The 11,550-nt window shown below is 32.3% G+C and overlaps 1 protein-coding gene across 1 annotated transcript in view; it reads left to right on the forward strand.

Annotated features, from left to right (window-relative positions):
• The window catches only part of Lrch2 (leucine-rich repeats and calponin homology (CH) domain containing 2), a gene marked incomplete in the record, with an annotated part of 109,101 nt that extends 105,779 nt beyond the window's left edge, over positions 1-3,322 (forward strand). Inside the window, 1 exon segment of the mRNA XM_013504515.1 lies at positions 636-3,322. Coding sequence (XP_013359969.1) covers positions 636-755 — 120 coding nt within the window.
• Between the last annotated feature and the right edge of the window lie 8,228 nt (positions 3,323-11,550).

An 11,550-nucleotide genomic window follows, 5' to 3' on the forward strand; every position in this document is an offset into this window, starting at 1 on the left:
TGTGACCATTTAAATATAAAGGCCTCGAGATTATCTTTCTTTACAGCTGAGTAATATTCCATTATATAAAAGTACCATAATTTTCTTATCCAATCTAGAAGAGGATTAGTGAAGGCTAGTGAAAGCTACTGCACAGTTGCTGTTAGAAAAGTTAAAGTAAAAAAGAATGATGTCATAGAAGATGAGAGCGCTGAGGTTCCAAGGAAAGCATTATTAAAGGGTTGCTATGACAGCAGTCAAGTAGCCATAAGCAGCATTTGACATTTAAGAAGATAATGGTGATTTTTACCAGAGTAATTGTAGTGGCCCGATGCTTTAGGGGCAGATGTTAAGAGAGCAGTAATGCAGTAGTGAGTGCAGTAGTAGCTGATCCCTATGAATGTTTTCTATTCGAGAAGGAAGTTCATGTGGAGAGTGACAGCATGTTAGACAAGACCAACTTCTCTCCTGTTTTCTTAGTGTAAGTTTAGAATCTAAGCACATTTTAGTTTATGATAGTTATGAAAGAATTTAGAAATGTATCTTTTACTTGAACTTTCACAGAAAGCATGTTTCAAAAATCTGATTCTGACTAAAGTTTTACTACGCTACTAAAAAAATGAATATTCAAATACCTTTTTTTTTTCCCCCCCCAGGAAAGACTCTGTTTGCCTCATCATATTTTGGAAGAACGAGGCCTTGTGAAAGTTGGTGTTACTGTACAGGCGCTTCTTGAATTACCTACAACCAAGGCATCTCAGCTGTCTGTGGCTTGATATAACATTTTTTAAGTCAAACGTATACAGTTTCATTTACTTGAAGTGATTTAAGATATCTCAAGTTCATGAATAGCAATGTTCTGTCAAGAATAGTTTGCCTTAGGGTTTTTTAAAAATTATGTTAAAACATCAAACTTAAACTTTGAATTGCCCAAACTTCTTTTGCGGGGAAACTGGATTAATTTAATAAGAGTTTTTGATAAATTCAAATTCTCTTTTTGCAAAGTCACTTCATAACCTTATTTTTCAAAAATCAGATTCATACTAAATTTAAGAAATACTTTCAATTTAATAATCACGTTAGGTTTAGTTTTTTTTAACATAACATCCTAGTAAACATCTGGATGAAGGTAATAATTTTTTAACAATTTAATTCTCCATTTGAGTTATTTAATACACTTCTAATTCTACTTTATACACAATTTCTTCAATCTTTAGTCTTAGTTTTCTAGGGAAAAAAATGAGTAGAAGAAACAACTTTGGCATTATATTCTTTTAGTACTATAGGTTAGTGCCAAAATATTTTCATTTGTACTGTAGATTGTTTACATGTGAAGTGCCTGTGTAATTGATGAATCCTATATAGTCTTAAGCATTTTTATAATTTCTTTTTATGTATTAATAGAGTCAATGGAACTTTAAAATATTTTAGTAGATTTTGTAAAGTCAGTATTATGTGAGGATTTAAATGTACCTCACATTGTGACATTTGTGATTTTTTTAGTTAGTCCATTGCAGTTCTCCTTAAATTGGTTATTTCATGTTTTCAAAAACCCCAATGTTAATATGCTTAATTTATGCTATTTAATTTTGCAAAACTTAACCATCTTTTAAAATGTATTATTTGAAGAGTATTTTATTTCTGTATTGAAAATGTTACACAAAGCAGTAAGATTTTTGAGAACTAGTAAAGTACTAATTACGAAGGACATTTTGATAAAACTAAAGTTTGGGTTTGTATTTTGACTTCCAGGAACATTACACCAGGGTTGCTTTTAACTATATTCAGAGAGCAGCCATTGAGGAATAGGTTTTTATTAAAATGGCCATTTGTGGATACTGTATACCTATGGTCCTCAAATAACTCAGTGTTAAATGAAATATAGATTGATCCATAAATATTTTCATGAGGTACTATGGTATATATAGTCCTTGTCTAATTTAGAGATGGGTGATTTTATGTTCGTAGTAGTACAGGAATTTTTCAAAAACATTACTGTAATGGATAACTCAGTTTCCTATAGAAGAATCTTAGTAATTACTTTTGTAGTAGCCAAGCAAGTATCATATCTTAAATATGTGATCATTTGCACTTGTTACCTCTTAATATGGATGCAACTTATTAAAAATGCTGGCCCGGGTATTTCAAAGGGTATATATAAAAGGTAATAACTAGTGTGCCAAATGGTATAGTAAGAGTTAGTTTAGGAACAACTCTACTATTTTTTGTCATTTGGCATGAGGCCATATAATTAAATTTTGGCTTTAGAATACAGATGTGTTCTTTACATTCCCTAAGGGTCAAATTGGAGCTTTTAAAGAATTAAAGCTTCTTATGACTGTAAGGTTTAAGAATTAAATTATTGGTAATTTATTACTTTAAATATTTGAGCTAATTAGTTATTTTTCAGTTGGATTAAAGAACCTCACTGACATAATTCCTAGTGAAAACTTGGATAATGTACCTAAGAAATGACAAGTTAGTACCTTAGTTGCTGAGTTTTTAGTTTAGAAATTTGACAGTGTTATAAATTAAGAAATCATTAAAACCAACAGCACTCATTCATACTTCTTTCCCAGTTGTCATGCTGTAGAATTGCTCTTATTAATCAATCTAGTGTTAATTATTTTGTTTCATATCATGGAAATAGTACTAAAATTGTTGGCTATTCCTTTGTTAGATCTCACTTGCCGGTTATTACTTTAAAGAGAAAATACACCAGAACCTAACTGTAGCATTCTTTTCTGCAAAACTTTTATTTAATATCAATTCATCAGAGTTCCATTCCATGCTAGTTCATTTATTATTGTGCCAAAAGGCTACACCACCTCTAACACAGTTTCACAGGATAGTCCCCAAAGACAACACTGTACTAAGGCTCTGATGTTTTTCTTTTAGCAGTTTTAAAGGTAAAATTTATTCTAAATGTCTTATGGTTGTTATATATTTACTTCATCAGTTATTGAATTAAGAATGAGTGCCATTATTTGAAAGGGTTTATGATTTGTTGAGGGTTGAATAATCACACTAAAATATTTTATTGGCCCCTAAAAATTCAATATATAGCTATTTCTGGTACATATGATGACTGTATGGCACAAGAAAGGAACGATGTTGGATATGTTAGAATTGAAACAAGGAGTAAAAATGCATTTCCTTTTGTTTAATAACTTCCTTTATAGAATGCCGGTTTAATGACTTTTCTAAGTGAAATTTTTGAAGAATTCAGAAAGATTTGTATTGGTTACAGATATCATAATTGATTTTTTGACGTGTTTAAAGATAAATGGAACACTAAATGTATATTACCGATGCAAACTTGGATAAAGTTGAATGAAAAGATTTTAAGTCTTGGATTTCTTTTCTCCCCCTCACCTCTTTCACCATCACAGCATCCTCTTTTTAAATAAAACAGTATTTGATAGCTTGTGGGTATATTCTCAAGAGTAGAAAAATAGACTCTGCAAGTTTATTCAAAGTAGGTTGTCTTAGTTAGAAATAATGAACTGGACCTGTAGTCCAGTTATTAGGGAGGCCAAGGCAGAAGGATTATTTGAGCCTAGGGATATAGGGCCAGCCTGAGTAACATAGTGAGACTCTAGTTGCAAAAAGAAACAAACAAACAAACAAAACCAGGAATAAAAAACAGAGTCTTGATTCTCTTTATATCATATTTTAAGTAGACAAAATTTTCTGCAAAAGCAATAATTTTTTAGAATACCTTCTCAAAATAATGTCACCTTTATATAAGATTAACGCTTTATATAAAAAGTACAAGAAGAAAGTAAAGAAAATACGTCAAATTGTGATTATTTTTATTATAGATTTTAATGCTAAGTATACGATTGAATTGCCCTTAAACTATGTGATAAGAAATTTTAATCTTTCATTTTCAAATAATTTTTTAAAAGTAAAATATCCACATATTAAATAGCTTATATTTGTTTATAATTTTGATTGAACTAAAAGTAGAATTTCCTTTAGGTAAATTTTATTGCAGAGAATATTGCCCCATTTCATAGTTGCTTATCTTAAATGGTCATATTTAAAGAAATATTTAATTACGTGAATATTTGGAATAAGGTATTTGAAAACTATCCAAGTTTACCACAGAATTTTGAATTATCAATAGGCAATGATAGTAAGCTTTTTTTCTGCTTTAGTAAGTCTACCATTTTGATACTCTGCATGGAATGGTTGTAGGATTGTCAGGAATCTATCTGAATTCTTCAGAGTACTTGGAAAGACTTAAGTCTTTATTGTACATTAGATTAATTTGCAAAGCCAGATATCTTGTGGAATTCATACTTTGGAAAATATTAGAAGCTCATTTAAGGTATAATATTTTATATTCCTTTGTTTTAAAATATAAAATAATCCTTATACTTAATAAGGTTTATGCAGCTTACAATTTCTACAGTTGTGTGTCTGTGTGTGTGCATCTCATGTAAGATTCTACCTGTTTTGGTAAAACCACAGTCTGACTGAATTAGCAAATGAGAATTTTGAAGAAAAATTCCGTGACATACGTAGTGTTTTTATTTTAAAATGAAGAAAAAATAAAACAATTTCAAAACAAGATAATAGGAGAGTTATAATAATTCATAAATTGCATATTGTTATCTTCAGAGTAGTTACTCAGGGTAGAAGATATAGGCATGAGATATTCGCACAAACCTTTTTTTATTTGAAAGAGCACAAACCTTTCTTTTCAATGAACTAAGAGATAGCAGTATAATGATCTTAACTATCTTGCGTATTATATATATATATTTTTTTTTTCTCCTTTTCCCTTCCTTCCTTTCCCCTTTACACTCTGACCTAAGTTATTTAGGATAGAAGATTACTATTTGAATTATTGAAAGTTGCTAAAGAGAAAATTCTTTTTTTTTGTTTTGTTTTTTTCCCCGGTATCAAGAATCAAACGCACGACCTTGATCTTGCCAGGCAGGTGCTGTGCCGCTGAGCTAAATCCCCAGCCGCCTAAAAGAAAATTGTTTAAAAGGTGGTGACTTTTAAATTTTAAATTACTGCAAATGCTCCTTGTTTCTCAAATGCATAATTTGGATTGCCCTGCAGTAAGGTTGGGGAGAAATACATTCATTTTTACTCTATTACAGTGATATGCATTAGTTATGTACCAAAGTAGGTGAGTAGTGTATTGGAATCATACATAAGTAAATACCCAAATAGAAATAAATTTTTCAATAACAAATTGAATTTTCTAGATCTTTGTTCAAATATCTCAGTCATTTATAGTGCAAATAAATACAAAGTAATGCTGTACATTTTAAAGATGAGAATTATGCCTTAGGGCAGTAATTCTTTAAACTTTAATATTCATGTAGATCACCTGAGTGTCTCGCTAACCAATAAAGATGGATTCAGCAGGTCAAGAGTGTAGCTGGTCCAGTGAACAGCTTCAGTAATAGGCCTTACAGTTGTTCTAGTGTCATAGAAATATCAATTTACTGCACGGTAATAGTTTGGTATTTCAATTGATGCTTCAGGATCTTTACATGTAGTTAACTTTTTAAAATAGGTCTCTATTACGAAAAGTGGTCTACTTTCTTAAGATCTGTATGGTTTTAAAAAGTGTAATGTATACTGAGATTAGTAGTATTTCATGTATTTTTCTTTTAAAACACATTTTTAAGCTGTCTGGGATAAAATCCAGGGCTCTGAACATGTGCATGCACTCTATCACTGAGCTATATTCTCATTCCCTGCTAATGCTTTAGAAACATATAACCATATGATTTCCAAGGTAAAGGAAATTAGTCACAAAAACTATGTGATTGTTACAGATATATATTATATATATATGACAAGTTAATGCAGTGTTCAATTGAAAATACCAAAGCATAATACCTTCCCCTTGTGCAGTGCTTAGAAAGTTACATTAATTTCTCGTGATCTTGACGTCAGTTCACTCTCTTTCTGGATAGCATTATCTCCCTTTAATTTTCAATTGAAAGTAAAATCATTTCCACGCTGCCAGGATGAGTTTAAATGCAGACTATATAGAAATGTACAGATATTTACTTAATTCTAAATATTTATGATTTATGGTCACAGCTTAACTATACCTTTTTAATAATTATAATTAACGCAACTTTTATATTTATACCCGTTTTTCTCACTCTCATAATTTTAATATGTAAGACTATCAATTGAGTAAAAATTAGTATTATGTTATATAACATATTTAAAAATCTTACATACTTGGGTATGATGGTGGCTATTAGTGAATTAGATATAAATATGTTTTTAACTATAGTTATAATTTATAGTTTTTATCACCAAAGTTTCCAGGTTTTCTAAGGATAAGATAAAGACAAATTAATGATGTATTCCTGTATATAATCAGAAAAAGAGCACCATTAAAGAATTTTACAATTTCTACGTCACCATTCTTTCATTCTTCAAAGTAGGTAGCTGAGACCCAGAAATATGATTTGAGCAACTTTTAAGCACTGAAATTCTTTCTAACTATTCTTGGATTGTTTACCTACTATAACTAGAACTTGTATGGATTTTGTTTTTTCCAAGGTCTTCAAGTTTAACACTTTTATGTATGACCACTTATCCACAACAGGTTGAGGTTATAATGCTCTGAAAAATTAATTTTATATTAGCTAATTTAAAGCACTTCTTAAACACCACTTGCCAGGTATTGTTATTATAGGCCTTGATGATATGGATATAAGTAACAGAGATAGTCCTTTAGCTTAGAGTTATATAAAGTAATTCACCTGCTTGTTTCTGGCTGTTGAAACAGATATTAGGATTCATAATAATAAAGTTTATCATTCATCGTTCTCATATTTTGTAAGAAATACTTCCCAGTAGTAAATTTTGTAATTCCTTATTACTGCTAGATGGTTTGAACGGTTATATTTCTTTTTTCCACTTCATTTTTCCCAGCTTTATTGAAGTATAGTTGACCAAATAAAAATGTATGTATTTAAGATGAACATGATCTTTTAAATTTCTTTTTAATTAATACGTAATTGTACAGTGTGATAATTAAGTACATGTATACAACATACAGTAACCAAATCATTTTAGTCAGCATTTTCATTTCCTTATCAGTTCTTTATGCTTTGGGTCTTTGAACTTCTTCCTTCAAGTTCTTCTTAAAATGTACAGTAGTTCTAAACTGTACTCATCCTACTGTGATGTAGAATACTAGAACTTACTCCGCCTATTCAACTATATTTTGGTGCCCTTTACCTTCCCTAATCCCTATTTTTCCTTGCCTCTAGTAATCACTATTGTACACTCTTCTATGAAATCAGTGTTTTTAGCTTCCACATAAGAGAACATGTAGTATTTGTATTTCTGCATGTGGCTTATTTCACATAATAATATCCCACAGTTATGTGCATTTTGTCACAATTTACAGTATTTTTTTCATGACTGAATAATATTCTATTGTGTATGTATACCACATTTTCTTTATCTATCTATCTGCTGTTGGACAATTAGACTGCTTCTAAGATTTAGCTATTAGTAATTGTGCTGCTGTAAACATGGGGGTGTATGTATCACTGTAATATGTCTAGCCATTTCTTCTGTTTTCTTCTAGGGGTTCTATAATTTTAGATTCAGGTCTTTGATTCATTTTGAGTTGATTTTTCTAACTGGTGAGAAATAGGGCTCTAGTTTCTTCTACACAGGGATATACAGTTTCCCTAGCACCATTTATTGCAAAAGTCATCATTTTCTAGTATATTTTTGATACTTCTATTGGAAATCTGTTAGAATAGATATGTGGAGTTATTTCTTAATTCTCTGTTCTGTTCTACTAGCATAAGTGTTGGTTTTTATGAGTGTCATGCTGTCATGGTTACTGTATGTCTGTAGTATGTCTTAAAATCAGGTGTTGTGATGCATCCAGCTTTATTCTTGTTCAAGATTACTTTGACTATTCAGGATCTTTTTATTCTATCTGAATTTTATGAGTATTTTTATTTCTGTGAACAATTCCATTGATATTTTGATGCAGATGACATTGATTTTGTAAATTACATTTGATAGTAACAATATTAATTCTTCTAATCAATAAACAGGGAATTCCATTGTTCGTGTCTTCAATTTCTTTTATTAGTGTTTCATAATTTTCATAGTACAAATCATTCATTTCCTCAGTCTCAATTGGAACCTCATACTTTTTACCAATATTTCCCTATTTCTCCCAACCCTGAACCCTAGTAACATCTGTATGAGTCTGTTCAGGCTAGTATAATAGAATATCATAAATTTGAAACTTACATTTTACAGTTCTGGAGGCTAAATCCAAAATCAGGGCATAGGTAAATTGAGTGTCTACTAATGGAACACTTTCTGGTTCACAAATGATGACGTTCCCCTGTGACTTCACATGGTGGGAGAGGGGCACAAGCTCCTTTGTGTCTCTTTCATAGGGATACTAATGCCATTCATGAAGGTTCCATCCTCATAATCCAGGCACCTCCCATAAATTCTGTCTCTTTCAACTGTGACACCAGAGATTAGATTTCAACACATAAATGTAGTTAAGAAATTAACAGCCACCATTCTCTTTTCTACTAATATGAGTTCAATTATGTAAATGACATCATACAGTATTTGTCTTCTATGCCTGGTTTATTTCACTTAGTATCCTCTAGGTTCATGTGTGTTGTAGCAAATGATAGAATTTCTTTTTATTTAAACTGAATCTCCCCCCGACACACATTTCTCTTTAACCATTTGGCTGGTGAGGAACACTCTTGTTGGTTCCACGTTCAGCTATTGAGAATAACGTTGCATTGAGTAGGTTAGTGCAGATATATCTTCAAAACACACATTTCATTTGCCTGGGATATATGCCCAGAAGAGAGATTATGGGATCTTAGGGTAGATCTAATTTTAATTTTTTGAGACACTGCAGTACTGTTTTCCATAATAGTTATGCTCATTTACATTCTCACAGTAGTGTGCAAGGGTTTCCTGGTCTCCACATCCTCATTAACTTCATCTTTCACCTATTTTGAACATCAACATTCTAACAGGTATGAAGTGATACCTCATTGTGGTTTTAATTTGCATTTTTCTGAGGATCATTTATGGTAAGTCTTTTTTTCATTAACCTGTTGGCCATTTGTTTGTCTTCTGTTGAAAAATGTTTATTCAGATACTATGCCAGTTTTCAACTCACATTGTTTCCTCACTATTGAATTGTCTGAGTCATTTATACATCTTAATGTTATCAAATTGTCAGATGTGTAGTTTGCAGGTACAGTAAGTCCCCAACCAACAAACAAGTTCCATACCGGGAGAGTGTTCATAATTTGGATTTGTTCAGAAGTCCAACAAAGTGAGTCTTATATAGCTTTGGTGCAGGTATACAATGTAAACCATAAATAACCCAAATACAGATGCACAAAAACTGTAAAATAATTATTTTTACTTCTAAGCACAGTAAGCACATAGCAGCACAACTATGACAATGTCCGGCAGACATGTGAGGTACTTCTGTGATTTGTTCCCATGTATGAATGTTCATAATGTGAGGTTGGTTTGTACCTGTGAAAGTTCTCAACTGAAACATTTGTCGAGGACTTACTGTATTTCCTCTTATTTCATAGGTTATACCTTCATGCTATTGATTATTTTCTTTACTGTGCAGAAGATTTTTAATTTGATGGAATTCTATTTCTGTTTTTGCTTTTGTTGCCTGTGCCTTTGTGATCATTTTCCAAAAAAATCATTGCCCTAACCAATGTCAAGAAGCTTTCTGCCAATTTCTTTCTAGCAATGTCATATCCTGAGGTCTCACTTTTAAGTCTTTAATCCATTTTGAGTGATTTTTCTATATGGTTAAGAGTCCATCCAGTTTCATTCTTCTGCATGTGGATATTCAGTTGTCCCAACACCATTTATTGAGGTGGGGGCCTGACTGTCCTTTCTCCATTGCGCATTCTTGGCAGTTTTGTCAATGTCAGTTGACCATAGATGCTTAAATTTATTCCTGGGCTCTTTATCCTGTTTCATTGGTATTGGGGAACTGGCCAAGACGCCCAGCTGCCTGTATGAGGGGTACTGCAAAAGGATGAAGTAGGAAACAGACTTCCTTTGCAATGCATGATGAGGGGCTGGGAGGTCAAGGCCTCACGATGGGCAAAGGCAAAGACACTCCAGACTAGTCACTATTTATCGGCCAGTGTAGGGGAGGAAGTAGGGTGCTTTCCTGGAACAGCATAGAGGCTGTGGTAGAATGGGCAAGTTTAACATCATAAAGGAAGCAAGCCAAGATCCATCCCCACTCCTGGTTACTAACTTCATTGACTTCAGAGGAAGGTGATTTCTGCATTCCAAAACTGGCCTACAAGGCAAGCAGGATAAGGAGACCTTAGGACAGATACTATGTCAGTTTACAGTTCCTGAACCCCAACACATTGGTTGATGTGTCTTTTTTTATGCCAGTACTGTGCTATTTTGATTACAGTACCTGTACTATATTTTAAATTTGGATGATGCTTCCATCATTGCTCTTCCTGGTCAAGATTTCTTGGGTGTTCTGGACTTCTTGGGGCTCCATATTGTAGAGGCAATTTTAAATGTAAAGAAAATCTTAAAACTTATATTTCTAATGCTATACAAGGGTGGAAATGGAAAGCATAGCCTGTTTGGACAGTTAGAAAACTACAAAATTTAACAAGCCTTAACATTCCAATGCCAGCTGCAAGAGAAGTGCGGCTCAGTTGGGGGTGCATCCTGTTATGTTTTGGTTGATTTCAAGGTTTCCAAAGAGTTGTCACCTCAAGGACAGCTCAGTTCAGTCTTAGACAATGATTTATTCGTCCTGTCCACCATAACCTGGACCTCTTTGTTATACAATTGTAACCCCACTTAGCATGCATAGGATAAATTCTGCTTAGCAGTGTATGACATGATGTGTATCCGACTATAGAATATCTTGTTATCTGCTTTTTGTACTTCCTTCTGAAAACCTATATAAGTATCTGTTTTACTCCAAGACAGGGCTGGTGATTTGGATCTCAGTGTCCCCCAGCCCGCTAGCATAATAAAGTTGTGTGCTTTCCAAAGTTCCTCCGTGCCATGTCATCCCTTAGCTCTGATCCCAAATTCCACAGCAATATGGATTTTAGAATTCTTTCACTTTTGAACAATATCATTGAAATTTTGATAGGGACTGTTTTGAATCTGTAGATGACTTTGTGTAGGGTGGACATTTTAACAATTTCAATCTATCAACACAAGATATCATCCCATTTGCTTGTGTCCCCTTCGATTTCTTTCATTAGTTTTGTTTGTATTCTTCACTGTGCGTATCTTTTATCTCCTATTAGAAATTCATTCCTAAATATTTTATTTTTATACTGTTGCAAATGGATTTTTTTGCTCATTTCTTTTTGTATATAGAATTGCAACTGATTTTTGTATTTGTTTTTGTGTCTTTTTACTTGAATGTTTTATCAATTCTTTTTTTTTTCCAAGTAAGTATGACTCTTTATTTATTTATTTATTTATTTTATTTTAAGGATAAAAGGAGGGAAACATTAACAGACATACAACATTTTA

Source organism: Chinchilla lanigera, unplaced genomic scaffold (genome assembly GCF_000276665.1).
Source record: "Chinchilla lanigera isolate Chin_1 unplaced genomic scaffold, ChiLan1.0 scaffold00089, whole genome shotgun sequence".
Classification (NCBI taxonomy): Eukaryota; Metazoa; Chordata; class Mammalia; order Rodentia; family Chinchillidae; genus Chinchilla; species Chinchilla lanigera.